General features: G+C 41.5%; 1 protein-coding gene across 4 annotated transcripts in view; it reads left to right on the top strand.

Moving 5' to 3' along the window:
* LOC116062242 (protein bicaudal D homolog 1-like) overlaps window positions 1–25600 on the top strand; it is an 83110-nt gene that overhangs the window by 37434 nt on the left and 20076 nt on the right. For all 4 annotated transcript variants that reach the window (XM_031316889.2, XM_035996065.1, XM_035996064.1 and 1 more), the window contains exons 4-5: window positions 15318–15622; window positions 18846–19020. In XM_031316889.2, coding sequence (XP_031172749.2) covers window positions 15318–15622; window positions 18846–19020 — 480 coding nt within the window. The remainder of the gene's footprint in view (window positions 1–15317; window positions 15623–18845; window positions 19021–25600) is intronic.

Below are 25600 nucleotides of genomic sequence, written 5' to 3'. Positions count from 1 at the left end.
AGAAATGGGCCTGATGATCAATGGTTCTTCCATTCACATAGTCCTCTAGCAGTGCCAGTGCATCCATCAGTATTTATCCATCAGTGGTATCCTCCACTATGAGATATAATTTGAAAATATAATTTTGATTGGTGAACACAATTTTTCTTTATGTTTTGTTATGGTGAACTTGGCCTGCATTATGATTAGGACTCAAAATGAGGATAGGGAGTGTAATGATTGTGCGAGAGCTGTCACTGGCTTTATTTTCAGACTGCTAACTTACTCAATCCATACTGTATGTGCAGGTGGTGAAGATGTGCCGGGTAAGGTGACTGGAGAAGGCAGAGTGTGTGGCAGCCACCGCAGTGTCTCCAGTGTGCTCATTGCGCTGAGAGCATAGTTGTGTTCACTGCAGCATTTTTACACACAAAAACTATATTAAAACTGGGTGCCTGGGTAGCTCACCTGGTAGAGCAGGCGCTTATATATAGAGGTTTACTCCTCGATGCAGCGGCTGCGGGTTCGACTCTGACCTGCGGCCCTTTGCTGCTTTTTATTCCCCCTCTCTCTCCCCTTTCAAGTCTAAGCTGTCCTATACAAATAAAGGCCTTAAATGCCCAAAAATAATATTAAAAAAAACTATAAATGCTGTAATGTCATAAATTTATATTTTATGTTTTTGTGGCAGGTACAAATATTTGCTGGCCCTTTAAGAGTTGAGCTCATGTGAACGCGCAGGTGAGGGTGAACGGGCATAGTCAGAGTGTGGTGCGGAGCTGTTAGGCCTGGCAAACTCGATTCCTTTTAAGGATTCGGGTTATTCTGAGTCACTCTAAACTGATCCGGGTTGTGCGAGTTACTTGAGTCACTTGAGTCAGTATTGTATGCTACATCCAAGGCGAGCTTTTGATTTGGATAAAATGCCATGTTTTCATTTAGAATCTTTTTTAATTTTATTTGGAAAACGTTATATCCATAAATGTAAATAGTCTGAAAGAAAACCGAATATTCATTTAAAAATGACATGAAATTATATTTTGAAACTTTAATAGGACTGACAAATAAGAAAGCCACCCGGACTCTGAACATTCACAATCACTTACAACCTCTTCAATGTAAATTCCATGCGCCCCTTTTTCATGTATGTATGTATGCATTTAATGTCTTCAATGTGTATGTGTATCTGTACTTGAATAATAAAGTTTTTTGAAGACAAAAAAAACATGAGTTGTCGGAGAGGTGAGCTTACGAACTGTCTGCTCGCCCTAATTGCATTTTAACATACTACATTTATACACCAAACCTACAGTAGGCCTAGCCAGGCTACGTGCAGAACATTGTATGTTATTTCAGAAGTGAAAAAATGGCTTTTGTTGTTGATTTGCTTTACTCTGAGCTCAAGGAGAGACTTCACTCACTCGCTATGCTCGCTCGTCTGAATCAGATCCACTCATAACAACATAGCCGGCTGAAACGCGGGATTGACTGACTCCCACGAGAACTCACGAGTCATCAACAACTCACGAGTCATCGAGGACTCGTGAGTTGTCGGCAACTCATGAGTTGTCTGCGTGCCGAGCCAGCCGAGCCGAGGCGAGCTTGTAATGTTTTGGACTGTCAGCTCGACCTAATTGCATTTAACATACTACATTTATACACCAAAACCTACAGTAAGCCTAGCTAGGCTACGTGCAGAACATTGTATGTTATTTCAGAAGTGAAAGAATGGCTTTTGTTGTTGATTTGCTTTACCCTGAGCTCGAGGAGAGACCTCACTCGCTCATCTGAATCAGATCCACTCATAACAACGTAGCTGGCTGAAAAGCGGGATTGACTGACTTCCACGAGAACTCACGAGTCCTCACCAACTCATGAGTCATCAAGGACTCGTGAGTTGTCTGCGAGCCGAGCCGAGGCGAACTTGTAATGTTTCGGACTGTCTGCTCGACCTAATTGCATTTAACATACTATATTTATACACCAAAACCTACAGTAGGCCTAGCTAGGCTATGTGCAGAACATTTTATGTTATTTCAGAAGTGAAAGAGTGGCTTTTGTTGTGGATTTGCTTTACTCTGAGCTCAAGGAGAGACTTCATCTGAATCAGATCCACGCATATAGCCGGCTGATTCGCGCGAGAACTCACGAGGCAACGAGGGCTCGTGAGTTGTCGGGTGATTCATGAGTTGTCGGGTGATTCATGAGTTGTCGGGTGATTCATGAGTTGTCGGGTGATTCATGAGTTGTCGGGTGATTCATGAGTTGTCGGGTGATTCATGAGTTGTCGGGTGATTCATGAGTTGTCGGGTGATTCATGAGTTGTCGGGGATTCATGAGTTTTCGAGTGAATCCCATAGTCTGCGAGCTTCCGGCTCTGAGTCTGTGGGTCGGGACTGTCGCTCTGCTCACTCAGGCACTTGAGTTGACTTGTGGAGTTGCTGTTGCCTACGAAAATTGTAAGTTCTAAAGCTTTTTGCAGCTAAGATGGCTAGCATAGTAGAAGCTAATGTTGCAAGAGGTTTGTGTGTGGCGCTGTTATCATTTTAGATTGTAGTAGGACTCAACTGAACCGGGTTAATGATACTAGAGATTTGCGATTAGTGAGTCAATTTAAAGACTCGGGTTAAAGATCCGAGTGAATCACGACTCAAACAGGTCTAGTAGCTGTGGGAAGCTATACTATTGCGCCCAAAGTGATGATTTAAAGTCTATCGAGTGGTTATATAACGTGTCCTAAAATCCGTAACGCGGTTACATTTAGGTTTCCCCTAAAGGCTCTGTAATACACTTTAAGGTTGGGGAGGGCCAAGCCTCCCGTGTTTGAGGTACGTTGCAGGGTAGAGTATTTTAGCCTAGGTTGTTTATTATTCCAAATATATTGCCGAATTAAGGTATCAAGTTTCTTCCAGAAATTTATCGGTGGGGGTAGGGGATCATTGTACTTAAGAAATTCACACAAGGAACTATGTTCATTTTAACAACAGCAATCCTGGAGCGTAGTGATGCCTGCAGCACAGACCAATTCGCCAGATCCCTTTGAACACTACTTAATATAGTTTCATAGTTGTCCTGGACAACTCGCTGTAGGGATGCGTGTATGGTGATGCCCAAATATGTAATTTAGCTTGGGGTTGGTATTGTAACACTAATGGTTGATGCCTGTTGTTCAATAAAAGGTTAGATTTATTCCAGTTAATGTTATAGCCAGAGATTGAGCCAAATTCGTTGAAAATCTTAAGAATTTTTGGAATAGAGTCCTCAATCAACAGATTTTATTTTGCCTTATGGCTTGGGCTAACGGTTCAAGAGAGATTGCAAATAGCATGGGGGAGAGCGGACATCCCTGTCGCGAGCCCGCTTAATGGGAAACGGCTGAGAGTGCAATCCATTGGTTGAGACTATGGCCGTGGGATTCGCATATGAAGTACGAACCATGTCAATGAATTTGGCCCCCAAACCAAGCCTCTCCATTACTTGCTACAAGTAGTTCCACTCTAGGCGGTCGAAAGCCTTTTCTGCATCCACTGATAAAACTGCTGCCGTTGTTGGAAGGTTATTGGCTTCTTCTATTACATGAAATAGTCTGCGTACATTGTCTGTAGCATGACGCTTGGGTATAAAACCTGATTGGTCGGGGTGGACTATCTTCTCGATAAAGCGCTCTAAGCGGAGAGCCAGGACTTTGGAATAAAGCTTAATATCAGTCCCGATGAGGCTGATGGGCCTGTAATTTGAGCAATCCGTAGGATCTTTACCCTTCTTTGGCATAACGGAAATCAGTGCGGTGTTGGTTTGTTGGTGGAAAGTACCCTTCTCTATGGCTGAGGTTAAAGCTTGTAAAATGGTAGGTCCTAATATGTCAAAATGCTGTAGAAGAAGTTCTGATGGAATTCCATCCAACTCTGGTGTTTTCCCTTTTTTAACTGTTTTTAATGCTGATTTAAGTTCCTCTAACGTTATCGGTTGACCCAGTTCTTCTGCCTCTTCTTTGTTTTAATGCTTTGTTTTAATTTCAGAGCAAGCAATTTGCTTGGTTTACAGCCGTTAAAATAGTAATTTTGCCTCACTCTGTGCATTATAAACTCAGCTCTCCTTCTTAGTAGATCATTCAGCTCTGTTCGACTTGTGACTAGAAGAGTTTGTGTAGATTTAGAAAAACAAGTCTTAAGAGATTGCTCTAACGATTTACAACGTTCTTCCAACTCCGCTATCCTTGCCTCTCTTTTCCTTTTCAAATTGACCACGAAGGAGGATGTAAAATCTCTAATAAATCCTTTAGTTGCTTGCCATGTATATGCAGGGTCAGAAACTGAGTCGGTATTAATTTATATAAATTCAGCCAGTTTGGTTCTAAATTCTGTATCAAAAGCTGTGTTCTGGAGAAGGGGATTATTAAATTGCCAAACACCTTAGAACTAGGTCTCAACCAGCTGTTAAGTTCTGAAGTAGGCTATGTGAGAAACAATTTCTGGAATAAGCTGTGTGTAAAACACACCAATCTAGTTGGAGCAATAAGCAGACTATGAGCTGAACAGACAGCATCCCTCATGATCTTTCAGTTCAGCTAAATGTTGAACAAACATAGACTGTAAACTGACCAGCCAGTATTTGTCATGTTTTTTTCAGCCCGATTAAATGTCCACAAAAGCATAGACTGTAGACTGAGTAGCCAGCATTTATCATTTCTTACAGTCTGGTTAGATGTCCCTTCAAAGGTTGGTTCCAAAACCTACACACAGCGTCCTCCAGTCAAACTCGGTACATTAGCCTAAATACCGTTAGTCCACCGGTGCTGAGTCCTCCAGTTGCGGCCACGGCACCGAACGCGAAGTCCCACCGCCGCCCTCCGGTTCCTCTGTCAGTAATGGTCCGTGGCGTGGGGCGAGCCGTGCATGTGGCGTGTCTTCCTCCACTTCTAATTCCAGCCAGAAAACACCCGGCTCCACAGCTGCAGTGAAGACGAACTCTCTCCCTCCGTGGATTGCTCCCAGGGCGGGCAGGCGGCTAAACGATTCCGAGTTGCGTTCAGCGTGTAGTTCGTGTTGAGTCCCTTCAGGCACCCGAAGCCACTAGATCGTGAATGTGACGCAGTCAGATTGCTCTCACATACCATCATTTCCTGCATCTTAGGTTCTGCCTCGATGTGATGCTTCGAGGCATTAATTTCTGCCAGCACTCCTTTCACTGCATTGTAGATCACTAATTCAAGCACACTTAACTGCATCTCCAAAACCCGAGTGATTAAGTCCTCCATGTTAGACATAGTCTAGTCTAGTCTTAGTCACATCAGTTGCTCCATTAGCCGCCGCCATTCTTTTTTTTTTAACTTATTTTTTATTTATCGTAAACAGTCAGCTTAGACATACATAGTAACTAACTAACATAAAGAGGTATCTGATCAGACCAAAATTTAGAAATAAATAGAATAAAATAAAGTTAAAACATAAAAAATAAAGAAGTTTAAAAATAAATAAATATTAAAGAAAAAAAGGGGCGCTCTCCTCTTCAAAACATTTTAAGCACAACAGGGGTCCATCTCTTCAAAAATTTGTCCCTCTGGAGCCTCAGATTGTGAGTTATTTCTTCCATTCTGTAAAGCTCCCACACTCGCTCGTTCCACCACTGAAATGTTGGTACAGTGGGCTTAAGCCAATTTACAGTGATACCCTTAATGGCTGCAGCAAGAAGGATTTGCAGAAGGTATATATCATCCCTTCGATCAAAACCATAAGGGGTGGCTCCCAGCAAAGCAACCAACGGGTCCCTATTGACTTCTATGTTAAAAATATTGGCCAATGCCGAATAGATATCATCCCAATATTTCTTAAGTTTCCCACAAGACCAAAAGGTGTGGACGAAGTTTGAGTCGGTTTCTCCACAGTTCCTCCAGCAGCAACTTGTTGTTGAAGAACTATACTTTCCTGTTATTGCGGCGTTCTAAAGTATCTTGCTACCATTTTCCATTTGAATTCTCTCCAGCTATTGGAGGAAGTTACTCTGTGCACCTCGGAACAGATTTTAACCCAGGATTCCAAGGAAATATCTTGCCTAAACTCTGCCTCCCATTTTGCTTTGATATACAAAGTATTGTGTGCTTCCATATTCTGGAGGCAGTTATAAAGACAAGAAATAATTTTCCTCCCACTTTCACCTAATTGAACCCTGATGAGATACTGCTCTACCGCAGATGGTGAGCGAATTTTCTCAAACTCCTCCTGCTTATTAAGGAACTGTCGGATTTGAAGGAACCTGAAGAAATCCGTGTTTGGAAGCCCAAACTCATCTGCAATCTGGGAAAAGGACTTTACGTTATTTGACTGAACTAGCTAGTGGATATAAATAAGTCCATATCTAGCCCAGTGTTTGAAGCCTGCATCCAATCGTAGTGGCATAAAATTAGGAGTGAATTTTATTGTAGATAAAGAGGATATGGAGCTTGGTAGCTTATATGTTTTCTATATTTCTCTCCAGATTAGGGCCGTATTTTTTGTCCACATATTTATCCTACATGATTTCAGTGATATGTTGGAGAAAGATATCTGTTGAAGTGTATACTCACATTGTGATATTTCTATATTTAACCACCTGGTTGAGATATCGTTAATGATCCAGGCGACCATGGGCTTTAGTTGCGCAGCCCAAAAATATAATTGTGGGCATGGTAAAGAAAAACCCCATCAGGTTTAGGGAGCTGCAGGGTTTTAAGTCATATTCTGGGCCTCTTGCCCTGCCATATAAAACGGGATATCAAACGGTCCAACATACAAATTATTGGTTTTGGTATGGGAGTGGGGAGCATCTGAAATGGGTATAGCAACCTCGGAAAAACATTCATGTGGATAGATTCTATACGTCCCAGCAGGGACAAGGGGAGAGAAGACCAGCGGGCCAAATCCTATCTGATTTTATTAATTATTTTGTCATAATTAGCATTGTATAGTTTATCTAGCGTAGGTGTTATTACAATGCCAAGGTACTTAATACCTTTGGTTGGCCAGCGAAAATCGCTATTGTCTTTGATTTGTGTTTGGAATTTGCCTGTTGATATCCATTGCCTCAGTTTTATTGACATTTATTTTGTAGCCTGAGTAGTACCCAAATGTTTTGACATTATCCATTAAAGCAGGTATAGAACCTGTTGGATTTGATAGGTACAGGAGCACATCATCCACATATAACGAGATCTTGTGCTCTTCTTCTCCTGCATTAATTCCAGTTATGCTTGTATTGTCTCTAATCATTTGCGCAAATGGCTCAATACAGAGGGCAAAAAGTACTGGCGACAGAGGGCAGCCTTGGCGTGTACCTCTTTCAAGATTAAAAGGTTGTGATAGGTGCCCATTGACCCTAATTGCACCCCTAGGTCCCGAGTACAGGATGCGAATCCATGAAATAAACTTGTTACCAAATCGTATCGAGGTTTGAAATAAATATTTCCACGACACACGGTCAAACGCCTTTTCTGCATCTAAGGACAAAACCCTGGCATCTGAACCATGAGAAGCTGCACAGGTCATAACATTCAAAAGTCAGCGTACATTGTTCACTGAGTAGCGTCCTGGGATAAACCCAGTTTGGTCTGGATTTACTATTTGTGGGAGATATTTATTTATCCTACGAGACAAAATAGCTGTAAGCAGGCGCAGGTCTCCATTAAGGAGGGAAATGGGCCTGTATGAGCTACAGTCAGAGGGATCTTTATCTTCTTTGTGTATGACTGTTATAGTGGCATCCTGCCATGATGGGGCAAGTGTTTTTGTTTTTAATATACAGTTATACGCTTCCAGTAAAAGAGGGGATAGTAGTTCTTTAAATGTTTTGTAAAACTCATTGACATAGCCATCAGGACCTGGGGTCTTATTATTTTTGAGATGTGAGTACTTCTTCGAGCTCAGATGGAGCAATGGGCAAGTCTAGCCTTTCTTTTGCGCCGTCAGGTAATTGTCTAACATTAATATGGTCTAAAAATGTTTTTATCTCATTCTCACTTGTGGAGACTCCTGAGTTAGTGTAAAGAGTCTTATAGAAGTCGGCAAAGGCTTCTGAGATCTCCTCTGGTTCTGTCAAGAATTTATTTGGGTTACCAGTTTTAATTTTCATTACTACTCTGGAGGATTGTTGTTTCCTTAACTGAAATGCAAATAAACGGCTTGCCCTTGCACCGTGTTCATGGTATCTTTGTCTGGTGTACCGCAAACACCTCTCTGCCTTTTCAGAAAGCAAAGCGTCTAATAGTCTGCGCGTATCCTTCAGGGTCTTTAAAATGTCTTGAGAGTGTGTAGTTTTATGCTGTTGTTCAAGAGCTTCTATTTATACTTTCTAGCCTTTTGCGTTCAGACTCTCTTTCTTACTTTTTCGCACTGGAAAAAGCTATAATACGACCCCTTAAGTATGCCTTAGCGCAATCCCACAATATCAGCGGGGATGTTTCTGGTTGAGTGTTAAATTCCAGATAATTGTTCAGCTCTGTTTTTACAAATTGGACAAAAGAGCCTTTTCGTTTTGACCCAAGCACCACTGAACTACTACTGGAGAGTGATCTGAAAGTGTGATTGGACGTATTTTACAGTCTGTTATCCTATGCGCCTTTTCCCTAGGGGTGAACAGGAGGTCAATGCGTGAATACGACGAATGTCTATTAGAATAGAATGTGAAGTCTTGGCTGTTTGGGTGTTTATATCGCCAGATATCTACTAACCCTATTTCTTGACAGTGATGATTCAGTGCTTTACCCATTTTGAAGCCTGTGGTAGATGCTGACATTGGGGTTCTATCCTTTAGTTGAGACATTACACAATTCATATCCCCACCTGCAATGACAATCCCATCACTCTTGTCCAGGATAAGACCAAATATTTTTTTAATAAATATCGGGTCGTCTTCATTGGGACATAAATATTACATAGGGAGCTGCGAATACTGTCAATTGTTCCATTTAACAGTATGTATCTAACCTCTGAGTCTGTATAAAACTAAATGTTCTTTATCATGAGATCTTTATCTGAGAAATGGGTTTCCTGCAAAAAAGCTATCCCACAACCAAGTTGTTTCAATTGGTTAAGGATCTTCTTTTTTTTCACCGGACTATGAAGGCCGTTTACATTATAACTAACTAACTTAACCTCCATCAAAGTAGGCAAAAACCTGTGAGATACTGTATGTCAATGAGTCTTTTGGGAAATGGTCGGAGAGCGCCGGACACGGTGTAGATAGGGTGGGGAAGGAAAGAAAGAAAAAATAATAAATAAATAACTTGGTCTGCTGGCTGTATGCACATACTGTATCTGTTCAAGTCCAATGACAGAACGGACAAGTACCTCATAGAACGATGAGGTAGAAACAGTAACACAAACAACAACGAGTACCAATTCTTGATACTAGAAAAAAGAAAGGAGTTTCCAGGTAGCCTAGCACTACCGGGGCCTTCAGCGTAGATGTTGTCCGCCGAGTGGGCAGGAGTGACCCACATACATTACCCATATACCTTACTAAGCACCAGAGTGCTTTAGATATAAATAGTAATGTTCGAAGTTATTATAGATCCCAGCACGATTCAAATAATTGGTAGCCTTCAAAGAATCAAGTTGAAAGCAAAACCTCTAACCGCATTGAAATAAGAAGAAAGATGGGGGAGAGAGCAGGAGAGAGACTGAACGTCATCTCTAACGCAGGCGGAAGGAGGCTAATAGTAGCCTATCTATTAACTGACTCTCTTCTAAACTCAAACAGGTCGGCAAAAATATCCTAGGTTACTCTCTCACATCCCAAGCATGTAAACAGAGCAAGCAAAAAGTAGAAATAAAATAAAAATAATGCTGGATTATACTGTATATTAAGTCCACAGTAACCTATTACCAGCCCTGTATATTAACTAATGTACTTAACTCACGAGGCAGCTACAGTTGAGTCTTAGTCTGTAGTTGAAACGGTCTCACCGAGCCCGTCGAGGAATCCCTCCATGACGCAAACTATTTTGCGGTCCACCTGTGCGCGGGGATTCTTCGTGCCACTTGCCGTCCATCCCAAACGATGCAGATCTTTCTCTACTCGTTCCTCTTCGGATAGCTCCGCCGTGATGCCCAGGTGCTTCAAGCCTTCGGCTGCCTCCCACGCAGAATTGAAGACCAGCGTTCCTCCTTGAGCGAAAACTTTCAGCATTGCAGGGTAGGGGCTCTGGAATTTTATCTGTTTTGCTTTCAACTGCTTCTTGATGCCAGAATATTCTTTTCTCTTTCTCTGCAGTGCTGGCGAGTAGTCATGGTTCATTGTGATTTTCTCGCCTCTGTATGTTAAGTTCTTCTCCTGCCATGCCTTTTGCAGTATGAGCTGCTTGGTCTTGAAACTATGAAACTTCAGCACGAACGACCTGGGGCTTGCATTTGGGTTAGTGGGCTTCTGGAGTAGGGATCTGTGCGCTCGTTCCAAACTCAAATCAAACTCGGTCGGCAGTTTTAGAGTCGTATGGAGAAATTCTTCCATCCATTTGACTATATCTCCTTCTTCAGACCCTTCTTTAATCCCGTATATCTGCAGGTTATCCCGTCTTTGAGCATTCTCCAACGCCTCACATCTAGCTTCTAGCTGTCTGTCGCGGTGCAGAAGAAAGGAGAGCAGTTGCGTGTGTCTGTTGTGGCCATCTTCCAATGTGCTTACCCTATCTTCCGCCTCTGAAATTCGCCCCACTAGGCCACGGACAGTCTGGTCTATATTCGTCACTTTTTCCGAGAGTTTTTCGAGTGAACCATTAACTTCCTGCCGGAATTTTCGAAGTTCAGTGATGATAGTAACACTCATATCACTGTCAGGCATTTGTTCAGCCGGTGGCTCATTAGCAATAGCCGAGGCTAACTCCTTCGCTGCAGCGTTGCTTTTCTCACCGAAATACTTAGAACGTTCTTCCTTGGTTACTTTTCCTCGGCGAGCATTCTGAGACATGATGTTATTCTAAATCAACTTGACCAAGTTTAGGGGACCGTAACTTCAAATTAAATACGCAGATTTAATGGTAGTTCGGGGAGCTACTCTCTCAAGCAGCCATCAGGTACGTGACGTTACCGGAACCCCCCAGCCGCCGGCATTCTAACAAATTTCTCTGAACGAGTAAATAGTTTAGGCGACAGCGAGACCCGCTTTTTCATGCCTGAATGCGTTTTACTGAGTCACCGAGATAACAGACAAAACAGTTTGGTGTCAAAGAAAACGTAATAGACCTGGTTATTTAATGAAATACGGAGGTGAGTGTGGGAGCCTCAGTCTCTTGCAACCATAGCGGTGGCTGGTCACGTGATCCCCCCGCAGTTCCCTTTGAACTGAGCATGTTTGCTCCCTACAGTTTCGAATCTTACTTAACATAGCTGAATACCCTGCACAGTCCACTTTGCAGGGAACTACTAGGCAATTGGAATGCACCCCCAGTCTCGTCAAAACTGATAACTTTGTCATTTCAGTCAAGGGGATTTCACATAAGATTTTCTGATATATTATCATGATCTAATGTGCCAACTGACAATATCAGCTGGCTTTAGCAGTTTAGATAACAGACACTTAACTGTCCTGCTGTTATTACAGAAATGCAAACTAATCACAGACATTTGCCTCATTAAGGAATCACGGCGGTGCACTGCTGCAGAAAGAATCTCTGATGTATGAAACTGCCAATTAGGTGCCGAAAGACAAAAGAAAAAAAACTGAATGGAAATTGAACTCCACGGAAATGTATTGAAATTACAAAGAGAACAACAATGAATAAGACTTTTGGCTTTTAAAAAAGTGTTCTCCCTTCTCTTGGCAATAAGGGGAAACAAAAATATACACAGTAACTAACACAAATAAAAACTAGATTAGATTTATTCACAAAAAAGTCCATACGCTTTTATCCAAATAGTGAGTTGTGCCATCTCCAATACACCTCCTACAATACTATCCAAATGCGCAAATGAGAATCTATACATTTGTTATATATAACCTTCAGGAATTATTGTACAAAGTCTTTGATAAGACACTGCAGTTCCAGGCTGAATTACAAAGCTTCTGGAAGGCCTAGGATCGCGCGGAAGCCCTCTTTGGAAAGACCCAGATGTTAGCTGTCATGCTAAACATAAAAACACTAGCTTTAAGCGATGTGGCGATATTGAACATTACATAACTTGATTTATGGATTCATAATTATGGATTTATTGTACAAAGCCACTGTAGTTCCAAGCTGGATTACATAGTTTCTGGAAGGCCTACGATCGCACAAAATACCTTGTTGAAACGGCGCATCCATCTGCTTCATAAAAAAAAGTAAGTCTCTACACTGTATTGATCAGTAGGCCGCTGCGAATGACATGCTTTACTGCAAGCCTGTGAAGCCCTGCAGCTGCACACAGCAGCCATTTAGTTTAGCCAGGCCTGGAATTTTATCAAGCATGAGAAGTTTGGGGCATATTGGACAATTTACATTTGAGTTATAACAACTTCCTGTTTCATGCAAAAATGCGCAAAATGGCCGCCACACTATCTGACTTCCTGTTGCCAGTAGGTGGCGCTATGACTGAGTCAATACTGGCATGAAGATGTCCTAATCATGCATGAGAAATCTGGGGCAAATTGAACAATATATATTCAAGTTACAACAACTTCCTGTTTCATGATGTAACATCGAAATTTGATATTGTGCCAACACAGCCACGCCATTCAACGAAAACTCACACTCTTCACCATAAAGCATCATCAAGGTCAGAAGGCTTTCCTGACCTAATTTAAGGTGAATCAGGTTAACCCATGGATGTATTAAGAGAACTGGATACAGTGTTCGGCAGAAAGCCCTGTACGTTCCAATGAGAGTGCTCAAAAGCGCATAAAGCAAACATGGAGCTCGGCTCTTCCGCATTGTTGGCCCATAACGCTGGTTGGCTCACGATGGGCATGCGCACTAGCAACAATTTGTTTGCGTTGTCGTAGCAACCGGTAGCAACATGCGCGTTCATGAGCTTCTCTGTCGTGTCTCTTACAAGTGGCGAACTCATGAACTCGCCATTTTCATTGTCTAAAATATTCACTAACGTTAAACATTGTTTTCGTTGTTCCCGATCGTTTACATGCTTAGCTAAATAAACGATAGATGTATTTAGCTAGACAACCAAGGAGATTTAATAATTATGTTGTGCTACTAGCTAGCTACCTACTAACTTGCGTCCACTATGCACGTTCATCATGCCAAATTTAATAATTCTGGATTTGCTTCTAGTGAATGTTAAAAATGTTAAAAACGTAACGTTTTAAACAAGGACCCTTTCAGTGTTCGGGCTGGTAAGTTGATATACCCAGAAACAAATTATCCGCTGAAATATAGACGTTTCTTTCGCCATGCAAAGTCTATGTGAAAAGTCTTTCTGGGCCATGGGGTGCAGTACCACCGTTATCCGCTAAGCCCATGGTGGCTTTTAGACTCGGCGCTCTTCCTGGGGGCTTGGGTTAACCAGCTTGGAGAAGCACATCAAAGTAAAGTCACTTTATAACTTCCTGTTGCTACTAGGTGGCGCTCCGACTATAACTCAGTGTAGATGTTTCAGGTTGAGACTCTTATCAAACATGTGAAGTTTGGGGCAGATTGGAAAATGTACAGGCTAATTAACAACCACTTCCTTTTTTGTGGCGCAACATCAAAATTTGATACCTTCCCACTTCGTGCAACAAAGACACAAGCTTTGTAATTATACTTTTCCAGGTCTTTAGATTGTACCGAACAATTTTGAAGTCAATCAGGTTAAATCTGTGGGAGAAGTAGGTTAAAGTACAGTCCAAGGAATTGTAAAAAAACATCCAAAAATGGCACAGTAAATTCAATATGACTGACTTCATGTGGGGTTTCGCAGATGGCTCCAAGAGGTTTATTTTGTAAGTCTAGAGGTGATACATGTGCCTACCAATTCTAAAACATCTAGGTATAACTTATTGTGAGTGCTACTTCATTGAAGTTTTGTAGGGGGCCAGCCAAAAGCTTTGCAATTTGACATCGTGAAGGTCTTGACATGTTTCTGACCCAATTTGAGAAGGACTTGTTGAAACCTCTAGGAAGAGTTTCAAAAGGTTCCATACCTGTAAAGGGCCTAAAATAGTGTGTTGTCACATGACCTATGACATCATCATCAGAGCTATCGACTATTCCTTCACTTTTTAGAGTCACATTAGTCGGAGGATTATCCCAACCAAATATGAAACAAATCTGATAAACCCTCTAGGATAAGTTTGAAACCAAACTGCTGTATAGTCTCGCAATGTGTGCGCCAACTTTCGTGAGTTTTCGAATATATCAAGGGTGTCATCAAATGCTAAAAGTAATTTGGGGGCGTTATAGAGCCGACCTGCCACGCACATGCCCAATTGCAAAAATAATCAAAATAATTACTAGTTTGAACATGGGTGGAAAAGTTTGAGTTTTTGGGCATCTGTATGTTCATAAAATGAAAATGAATGAACAAAGTCCAGGATGGCTGATTTCCTGGCAAGTGAAATAAAACAAAAAAAGTATATGTTCCTAAAACTGAAAGCAATGATACGGTGGCCGACAGGGGCAGACGCCCTGCAACTTAAGAAAACACACGCAAATAGACAAAACACAAGCAAATTAAGAAAACAACTTCATTAATTTGACAACACATGTGCAGCATTCAGCAAACGAACTGCAAATACCACAACACAACCAAATACATAAACGCACTGCAAATAAAAAACGATGCAAAAAGAAAAGCACGCAAACCCCGAAAAAAGAAGCGATGCAAAAAGAAAAACAACTTCATTAATTGCCCCTGTCGGCCACCGTACAATGATCTCACCAAATCTTGGGAACATCAAAATAACTCTAAGCCAAAACTGTCACGCTATGGAGCCCGCTGTCCACACCTGAGCCCAATCACTGCACTATAGCATATAGTATTAACTTTGCAATTTTACCAGGTCTGAAGTCCCTCAAAAATGATATTGTGCAGCAGAAAAATAAAACTAATTTTCACAAAACAAAATAGGTTCCTCACACTTTAAGTGCAAGGGAACGTTGGGCCCCTGGCACTGGTGCTTGTGCCCTAATACAAATCTTTACAAAAATAAGCACTTTCAATACCAGGGACCGTTGGGCCTTAATAACGAGGATATTAATAATAATAATAATAATAATAATAATAATAATGATAATGATAATAGGTGATTGGTCCCCAATAAACATAGCCATTCCAATAGGGCCTTAGTCGGCTCGGACCCTAATTAGGAACTTCATATCAGTGATAGAGGACATTGGCTAGGCAATCTCTTGATTTCAACACATTAATCTATCTGTTGCTCCACTCCTGTTTTAGGTGGAGTATGAAGGTCTGAAGCACGAGATTAAGGTCCTAGAGGAGGAGACAGAGCTCCTCAACAGCCAGTTACAAGATGCACTGCGTTTGAAGGACATCTCAGACGCCCAGCTGGAGGAGGCGCTGGAGTCTTTGAAGAGCGAGCGTGAGCAGAAAAACCACCTGCGCAGGGAACTGGTCCACCACCTCAGCATGTGTGATGTGGCCTACACTGGCAGTGCCCACCTGACATTTACCTCAGCCCCACCCAGTGGCACCGCAACCCCAACAACTCTGCTCTCCCCAAACGCAGATGAACCAATGAGGTGGATATTGCACACACGAAAGTCATGTGGAGGAAAATGTAACGTTTACATGTTAGTGATCACAAGAGTGTTACTTGCAAATAGTCAACCCTGTCTCCTACAAACACATGCTATCCTACTAATTTGCTTTGCCAAATATGTTTCGGAGGAATAGTAATCGCTGCATGGATGTACACTTGCGACCTTTTTTTTTTTTTTTAAATGAAGTAGGACCTGATGCATCCATCTATGTCAACAGTAATCAGGTTCTAGTGTATACACCTGTTTAACAGTTTGCAGAGATGGCAAAAGTACTCACTTCCCGTACTCAAGTAGAAGTACAGATACTTGTGTTAAAAAATACTCTGGTAAAAGTAGAAGTACTCATTTAACTTATTTACTCAAGTAAAAGTAACAAAGTACAGGCTTGGAAATTTACTTAAAGTATAAAAGTAAAAGTAGCTTTGCGAATGACAACCATTTTTTTATGCAAAGCTACCTGGACCACACAAATGTTACTAGAGTGCAAGCTGAGAAACTTCAGTGGACATGGAAAAAAGGCTCTTTATATGCCATTGCCTACATTTTAAATGGATGTCTGCCAATATGCCTAAAACATCACATATATGATTATTGTGACAGAGACTGGGACTCCAGGTTAATAAGATTCTGACTGAGTAGCTATTTATGAATTCAGTTGTGATTCTGTGATTCACAGATCCAGTTTCTCTTTTTTTAATCTTCCCCTTAACATTTAAAGGAATCTACATGTATGTGTGTGTGCTCAAATATGGCTTCTGGAAAGAAAATAAAGGATAAAATATGAATTACTAAACAGACATTAATTAAGAAGTTCCTCATACTTTAAGAGTTGCGCAGCACATTGGCCAGGAGTCATTCTTGATGCCTATTATCTCAAACATCTCTCTCAGATAAGGCCAAGGATGTCTTGCTGCTTGTCTGCTGATTTCTTCATTTTCAATCATGTCGCCATCCATACTACTATGTGCTAACGTTACCACCATCAAGCCGCAGTGATTTGCCGTGAATGAATACAGAATGCCGCCGAATCTGTCGAGTCGTCTTGTAGTGGTGTGTCAAGTGCAACGTACAGTATATTCCCATCCAGTTAGATTGAATGTGGTATTGATGACGCGAAAATAACGGTAACTCCAGTGAAATTATTTGAAACTTGTTAGTAAGGACTAAATTTGGACTGTATTTAAAGCTGAGTCTGGTTTCCAACTTCGCCCCAGGTGTGTCTGTTAAAACACGGACGGAGACAACTTCTCTCTTTTGATGCTTTATTAAGATCAAGCAACGTGCAACCTAGGTAACAGGTGAAGAACACAAACAACAAAATCACTAGCTAACTTACTTTAAATTTGCAAGAACTATAGACCAATACAACAACAGGCTTAAATGAACTGACAACATAAGTTATATGACTTACAGTTCTTAAGGACGGGCACACACGATCTCAACTGATTATCCTCTGGACAGCTGGTCTCTTTTTCATTTTGCTCTGTGTATCGCGCGCGCCCGCTCGCGGTGAGGCGCGTGTCTGTGCTATTCTCCGACATGACGACTTCTTGTACAAAACTAAAGTAACGAGCCAATTTTGTAAAATGTAAGGAGTAGAAAGTACCGATATTCATGTTAAAATGTAAGGAGTAAAAGTAAAAAGTCGCCACAAAAAATATAGTAAAGTAAAAATATCTGAAAAATCTACTTGAGTACAGTAACAAAGTATTTGTACTTCGTTACTTCCCATCTCTGACAGTTTGTGTGAAACAAACTGTAACCAGTCAACAACAAACGCTCTTGTAGGTAGGCGGTTGTCAGGTTTGTCTGGTGGCACCGTCAAACCAGCTTTAGTGTTTTCTACAGGTCTAATAATGTTGGAAGTAGAGTGTGCGCGAGCATGACTGTTTTTACAATTACTGCCTGCTCCCGCAGTGTGTGTTTTCCCACATTGTGTGTTTTGTCCCGCCGGCAGCGCAAACATTAGATTGATTGATTGACTGTCTGACTGATTGACTCTGATTGATTTTCTGTCTTTTCCCCCTCCCGCAGGGAGACTAGTTATTTTACTGTGTAGTAGGCTAATAAAAATATGTATACCTGTCGGTAATAAGTAGCGAAATTACCTTCCAGTGCATAATTACATTCATACTAGTGCAATAGTTACAATTATTCTAGATTAAGGTTACATAGTATTCATTTATTTACTTCACTTATTTTAGAATGTGTTGTTGGCTGTGGGTTGTTTTCCTCGGGTTGTTTGATTTGGTTTTGTTTCCCTGTCTGTTAACGCACTGTAATTTCATGTTTGTCCCTGTTGATTGGATGATGGATCCCTCTGGTTGCCATAGGAGAAAGGGACTGGGAGCCCTGGGAAAGTGAGAGAGAGGAAGTAATAGAGTGTTAATAAAGCGATTGGCTGGTGTTCAACTGGATGCTCCGTGTGCGTTTCTGATTTTATAATGAAACCTAGCTAGGCGAACTTCGGTTACAGCACTGATCAGGAGCAGCCCGCCTGAATCCTGGGACCCGCTGTCTATTTTTGGACTTGAAAGATTTGTGTTGGGTCACGTGGGACCCATGGGAACCCAATCCTAATGCAGTCCCCTAGTTGGAAGTTGTAAAACTACAGTTAAAAACATAAATGGCAAATTACTGGAATGTACTCATTCATAGTCCTTTACGTGAATATGTTGTTCAGAGCAGCACTAAATAACATGTAGCCTAGGCTAGCCTAACACCAACAATGCATAGTAACAGTTAACTTGTCATTACGGAGCACACATAGTTTTCTCATAATGATCTCATTAATATTACAATATGGTGTCAAAATGGTGTACACCTAACAAATATCTAAATAGAAGTAAAGATAAGTATCAAATTAACAATATACATACAGACGATGCCAGGAAAGATTAAAGCAGATGTAAATGGATTGTGGAGAAGTCCATCAGCATGTCATGTCAATGTAAATACACATACTTGCTGTTCTTTTTTAACATTCTGTCTCATGACACCTGGAACTTATTCCAGAATCCACCACTAGGTGGCAGAAAAAACAGCTGAAACAGCACAGGTATAATAGTTTTAAGTGTTGGCCTGCGTTCTTGTACTCTACTTTATTGTGCTGTTTATAAATCTCTCTAATTTTCTATATTTGTGGGAAGCAAAGTGAATCTTCTGGATTTTAAAGATGTTGTACTCTACTCTGATCTGTCAGGTGTAACGGCCACCTCCAAGGTGGGACTGGAGCAGGGACGGCTGCAGAGTCGGTGCCCCGAGCTAATGGAGAGTGCCGAGGCCTGGGTCGGAAAGTTGAGGGGGCCGTGACGTCGGACCTCTTCAACGAGATGAACCTGACAGAGATTCAGAAGCTTAAGCAGCAGCTGATGACGGTGAGTTTGCTCTCTGATCAACAATGTACAAATCATTTACTTTAAGAAAGCCAGCATTAGGGACTTTGTTCAAAATGGGAGCACAAGCACAGCATGAAAGTGTTAGTCGGAACAAACAACATACTAATGAGTCTCAGATCTGCATTCCGGCGAGTTGTAGAGCTGAGGGTCCCTGACTGTGAAAGCCCGGTCACCTTAGGTCTTGAGCCCGGGGCATAGGAACAGCCAGCATTTACCAGCAGAGCCCTGCGCTCTGGCTCATAGGAGAGCAACAAGACCATGAAGTGCTTTAAACTTGATCCTTAAAATCATAATTTGAAAAACTCTGAAACTGAATGGTAACCACTGAAGAGTCAAGACGTGACCATATATGAGCATATTAGCGGCCTTCCCTATTCAAGATCTGCATTAGAGATTAGCTAATTTTAGAGATGCTCCTCAGATGGGGGCATCTTTAAATTGATGATTGAATGACTTTTGGAACTTGTTCGTCAAGAGAGAGGTTACTGTCCAGGACTCCATCCAGGTTTCTTTCTGCAGTTTAATATTTGCAGACGAGGGGCCAAGACGCTTCTCCAGAGTGGGGATGGACTTTGGAGGACCAAATACAACTATTTAATTAATTTTCCTTTAGCTGAAGAAGGTTTTGGGACATGCAACGCTTGATTTCAGAGGGACAAGACTGCAGCAGGAATAAGCTAGCCTTACTCTGTGCAAAGTTCAGAAATACTTCTGCCAACACCTCTAAAGCTCACTGATTAAAGCTGTGGTAGACACTTTATTTTTGGTGTTGTTGGGCAAAAAGTCCATAATGATCTTTCAGCATATTGTAATTCAAGTGATCTGAGAGAAAACTAGACTTGTGCACCTCCTCTTGGCTCTGTATTCAGGTTTCAGAAAATCTAGACGTCACATGAGACTATAGTCAATTCAGAGAGAGAGAGAGCGAGAACGTTCCTTTTGGCTGTTCTGTGCATGCATTGCCCGTGCGACAAAGAGGGGAGAGCTGTATGAAGTGTCACAGATTGATAAAATGTTCTAGAAGGCGCTGACCTCTCCTGTCGCCTCTCCATCAGTGCCGCAAAATCTATGCTGAATTGTAAGCTGAATTTAACAAATATTAGTTCTGCTTTATGTGGTTGATGTTAGATAGTGATGGCATGTGGCTATGAGTCACTCATCAGGATAAAGGAATCCTTGCCATTCTCCTACCGACTCTACTAACCTCCTGCCAGCTCTGCTGGCCTGGGCTAGCCTGGCTGGTCAAGTTTTCACATTCAAACATCTGAGTAAACACAGGAAAAAATGAAGAAGAGCTCAAGCTAGCAAGACCATCTCTGCGGCCATCTCATGACTACGAGTCCCTCATCAGGATTGGGAAATGAACTCACCAGTCTCCTACTGACTAGCCGCTGGTCAAAGTTTTCATCAGAGTAAACACAGAGGAAACAGTGATGATGGCTATCAGCTACGACCTATGGCTACAATCCTGACTACATGGACAAGCAAGACCATGCGTCCATATCCATCTTTACATCAGCGGGGGCACCGAGGCAAGTGTGAATTGAACACTGACTGTGACTTCTCTGCTGGGCGTCCTGCTGGCCAGTGTGCAGGCATCGGACGGCAGCGGGAGCTGTGGTGTCCTTTTGCCGAGGCTTGGCTGGATCCTAAAGTGCCTGCACCAGCAGCCAAATTCTGCTTTACAGGATGATGAATCATGCACAAGTTGAAGTAGCTGATGGGGTTACATTTCACTGGAGAGGTACCTTGTAAGATTTTATGTGATAGATAGATAGATAGATAGATAGATAGATAGATAGATGGTAGGGGTGTGCATCTTTCCCTATAGGACGATCCGATACATATCTAGATACATGGGCTACGATACAGTTCAGGCACGATACATTTGAATATGGAACGATTCAGTGCGATTCGATTTGATGTTCAAACAATTCAGTGCGATGCGATGAGATACGATTCAATCTGAAAGATACAGTTAATATTTGTTTAATTTATACACATTCATTTCCCATTATAAATTAAAATAAGTCAATTCTATAAAAGAATCATTGCCTGCCTTCAAATAAATATATATTTTGTAAAAGGGAACAGGGAATAGCAAAGCTAGGACATGCTAATAGTATACACTGTAACTTCAATTTAATTAGTTAGCCACTTATAACCAAATCACATCAGCTCCATGTGCTGCTGTAATCTTAGAGACAGTAACTCAAACACAGGTCCATGTTACACAGCCATTGGGAGCACTCAAATAATAATCATTAGTATTACGTGGGTATACATGTGAGCACAATAATACTTATTAATTAATAATAATACTGTTGTGAGCATTAGCATGTGGCTACTGAACTTTAATGCTAATGTAACTGAACATCTTAGAACATATAAAAGTCAATATAAACTTAACACACCCAAATACATATCTATACATATTAATACCAGTCTACTCAAAGGTTTATGAACATACACATGGATAGGTGACTCACAGAACGCAGCTAGTACAATTTACAATATCCACACTGTATTCCTCTCAGCCACTTACAGCTAACTCCAAAAACCTAGCTAGCAGTCTAGTCGGCACATTTTTTTCTGCAAACCCAAACAAAGGCACTGATTGGCGGATCCCTGCCATCTCACAAATGGTGAGGCTTTTGTCTCAGTCACACATAAGCACGCAACCGTCTCTTTAAACAGCATTGCGCACACCGCAACGGCTTCATTGAATTTTTTTTTTAAATACTTTTATTGCACATCCTTAATTAATTTACAAACCATTACCATTTTTTTTTTTTTTCACATATCTGTGCAATCCAACCAGTGCTGATAATAATAATAATAAAATAACAAAAGCACCCCTCATAGCTAAAGAAAAATGAACAACAAAAATAAAAATAAATATATCTATGTATACGCATATACACATACATCTGCACCCCTATCCACTTCTAAACATACATCTATACATATATACGTATACACATATATACAGACATAGAGAAACATAGGAGTTGATTTGTGTGTAAAAACACCATACCTTAACTTAAAACACAATAACTTCATTAATTTGTCAGTCTACCAAAAACACTAAGAAAAAGGAGGGAAGTGCATGAATAACTAGCTAAATCTTTTTACATAATAATTGGTATACATCTACAATTTAAATACATTCTTATTCATAAATCATATGTTTGTGTATGTTTGTGCACATATTTACTCCTCTTAGGTGCGTTTAACCTTCTGTTCTTCTTTACATTATTTTATTGATCTAAATTCCTTGTACTTTCCTAGTTTACTTGTTGGCTTTATATTGTATCCATTTCGCCCAGCGTCTTTCATACTCAAATTCTTCATTTCTGATTCTGTATGTTATTCTCTCCATTTCTGAAATTTCATGCATTGTTTCTTTCCATCTCTGGACTGTTGGTATTACTGGTTTTAGCCAGTTTCTTGTTATCTGCTTCATGGCTGCCATTCTGAAAATTCTATATAAATTCTGGTCCGTCTCTTGTTTTAGCTCAGGTGGTGATTTTCCTAGGATTATGTGTATTGGATTATTAGTTTCTTTCAGATTTAAAGTTCTTTTTATTGCCGTTATAACCAGTTGCCAGAATGATTTTAACATAGGGCAAAAAAAAATATGTGAGTGATTTGCCTTCTCTTCATTGCAATTTCTCCAGCAGTGTGATTTCCTAGTACTATTAATTTTACTAATAACATTTGGGGTAATGAAAAATGTGGTATATACTTCCCATGCAAATTCCTTCCAATATTTTGACTTTGTTGTTTTATGTATCCCACTGCACACCAGCTGACGTGGAGTGGAGCAGTCTAGGAGGAACTCAGTCCTCCAAGTCGGGAAATAAGCTGAGGGAGTCAACTAAGTCTAGGAAAGGGTTCCATGTCTCTAGGAATGTCGAGATAGAGCCTTTCAAAGATGATCTAAGCTTCTCAAGCTTCAAGTTGTCGAGCACTAATCCAATGGTCATGTGTAGGGGGGCGGGAGAGCCTCCAGTTGAGCGAGATTAGTCTCCGGGCTAGCAGAGATGGAAACGCCAGGGCCCGCCTCACTGCAAGCAGCGTCAGGGGAAATGCTAAAAATGGCTGACAAAGGGTTAGGGGGGATAATGTGATCATAGGCTCTGCTCATGGTGTCAAAAATGCTCATCCAGAAGTTTGATAATTTAGGGTAAGACCAGAACATATGAGTATGGTTGGCAGGGGACTGGTTACACCTGTTACAGGTGTCCCGGACAGTGGAGTATATTTTAGACAATTTTGTGTTTGTGTAGTGGACTTTATGAAGGACCTTGCATTGGATTAGGCCATGACGAGCACATATGGAGGATGAGTGAACCATAGCAAGGTCCCATTGTTGGTCAGTAATAGTCATGTTCAGATCGCCCTCCCACGCAGCTTTTGTCAAAGTATGAGGGTTTGCGGAGGCCGAGCATAGTGAATCGTACAATACAGAAACGCATTTCTTACGGTTGGGGTCTATTGCCAGGAGGGAGTCAGTCAGAGTTTCGGGGAAGTTTGGAAAGTGGGGGAATGTCTTCTTGACGAGGTCTCTAATCTGGAAAAAGCGAAAGAGGTGTGACTTTGGCAAACCATAAAGGGAAGAGAGCTCTGTGAAGGACGCAAATATGCCATCCTTGTATAGGTCCTTGACACTGACGATGCCACTACTGTGCCAGGCCCTGAATGCCAGGTCTGAACTTGAAGGTGTAAAGACATTGTTTTTAAGCAGTGGGGTCAAGATGGAAGGACCCTGTAAGCCAAAGTTTTTCCTAACCTGACTCCAGATCTTAAGCGAGAGGGAAACAATCAGACATGCGCCCACAGATGTTGAAGGCAGAGGGAGTTGGGAGCAGAGGACTGACTGCCGTGGAAGGTGTGAACTCGCCCTCTCCAATTGTACCCAGACAGGAAGTGAGGCGCAGTCGTCGCTCATCCAGTATAAGAGTTTTTGCAAGTTAGCTGCCCAGTAATATCGTCTGAAGGTAGGGAGTGCCAGACCCCCCTCAGTCTTGGGGACTGCAATATCACCTTTCGGATCCTAGCAGGTTTGCTGTCCCAAAGACATTTAGATATTGCCCTGTCCAGCTTGTCAAAAAAGATTTAACGATAAGTAGAGGGATGTGCTGGAAAAGGTAAAGGAATTTGGGGATTACAACCATCTTAATTAAATTTATCCGGCCCACGAGGGAGAGCGATCAAAATCACTTTCAGTTTTTTCGGCCAGAGGTAAGAAGTTTTTGCTGAACATGTGTGAAACGGCCGTTGTAATAAAAAAAAAAAAAAAAATTGCAAAACCTGTCCTACGACCACTGATAAAGAGCGTGGGAGCTGCATAGCCAGAGAGTTTATCGGTAGGCGCTCGCTTTTCTGATAGTTGAGCTTATAGCCGGAATACGCACCGAACCGTTCCAGAATGTTTAAAATCACAGGGAGCGAGACGGCTGGGTTAGAGATGTACAGGAGCAGGTCGTCCGCGTACAGTGAGACTTTATGAGTTATGCCCGACCGTGTGATGCCTTTGAAACCTTCCTCCAAAAGAAGCCAAACGGCCAAAGGTTCTATCGTGATGGCGAACAGGAGTGGCGACAGAGGGCAGACCTGCCTGGTACCTCTCCAAAGTGAGAAAAAGGGTGACAACGTGTCGTTAGTTTGAACGGGGATGAATATAATAATCTGACCCAAAGGATAAAATTGTCGCCCAGGCCAAACCTGTCCATTGCCTCGTATAGGTACCCCCACTCGACCCTGTCAAAGGCCTTTTCGGCGTAGAAGGACACTACGATTTCCGGGGTATCATTACTTGACGAGTGGATGATGTTAAGTAGGCGTCTAGTATTATGGGAAGACTGTCGGCCAGGCATGAACCCTGTCTAATCTAGCGAGATAATGGAGGGCATCACCCGTTGAAGACGGAGTGCAAGAACCTTTCAGAGAATTTTGAGGTCCACGTTGAGGAGTGAGATTGGTCAACAGCTGCCGCAAAGCAGGGGATCTTTCCCCTTCTTGAGAATTAGGGAGATAGTGGCCGTCGATAGGGTGTCCGGCAGTCGAAGATGTCGAAATGCCTTGTTGTACGCATCTCTCAGGACTGGCGGGAGGAGAGCGGAATATGTTTTGTAATACTCCTGCCCCGATTATTTTTTAAACGATTAATCTAGTGATGATTTTTTCGATTAGTCGACTAATCTAACGATTCATTTTTTGATTAATCTAACGATTCATTTTTCGATTAATCGATTCCCAAACGATTATTTTTTAAACGATAAATCTAGCGATTATTTTTTCGATTAGTCGACTAATCTAACGATTCATTTTTTGATTAATCTAACGATTCATTTTTCAATTACTGATTATTTTCCCATTGCTCAATTATTAACAATTTACACAAAACAAATTTCAATATGGTTCAAATCTCTTTTTATTAAAATTGTTAAACACTGCACTGTTCAAGTAAAATTAATTTTTAGTGCAACCTGAAGCCAGATGTAGGCTATCAATCCAACCACAAAAATAAATCACTTTCAGGAGGAATACAAAA

The sequence above is a fragment of the Sander lucioperca genome, chromosome 20 (genome assembly GCF_008315115.2).
Source record: "Sander lucioperca isolate FBNREF2018 chromosome 20, SLUC_FBN_1.2, whole genome shotgun sequence".
In the NCBI taxonomy this organism is placed as follows: domain Eukaryota; kingdom Metazoa; phylum Chordata; class Actinopteri; order Perciformes; family Percidae; genus Sander; species Sander lucioperca.
The sequence above is the reverse complement of the archived record's forward strand: the minus strand, read 5'-3'. Positions and strand labels throughout refer to the sequence as shown.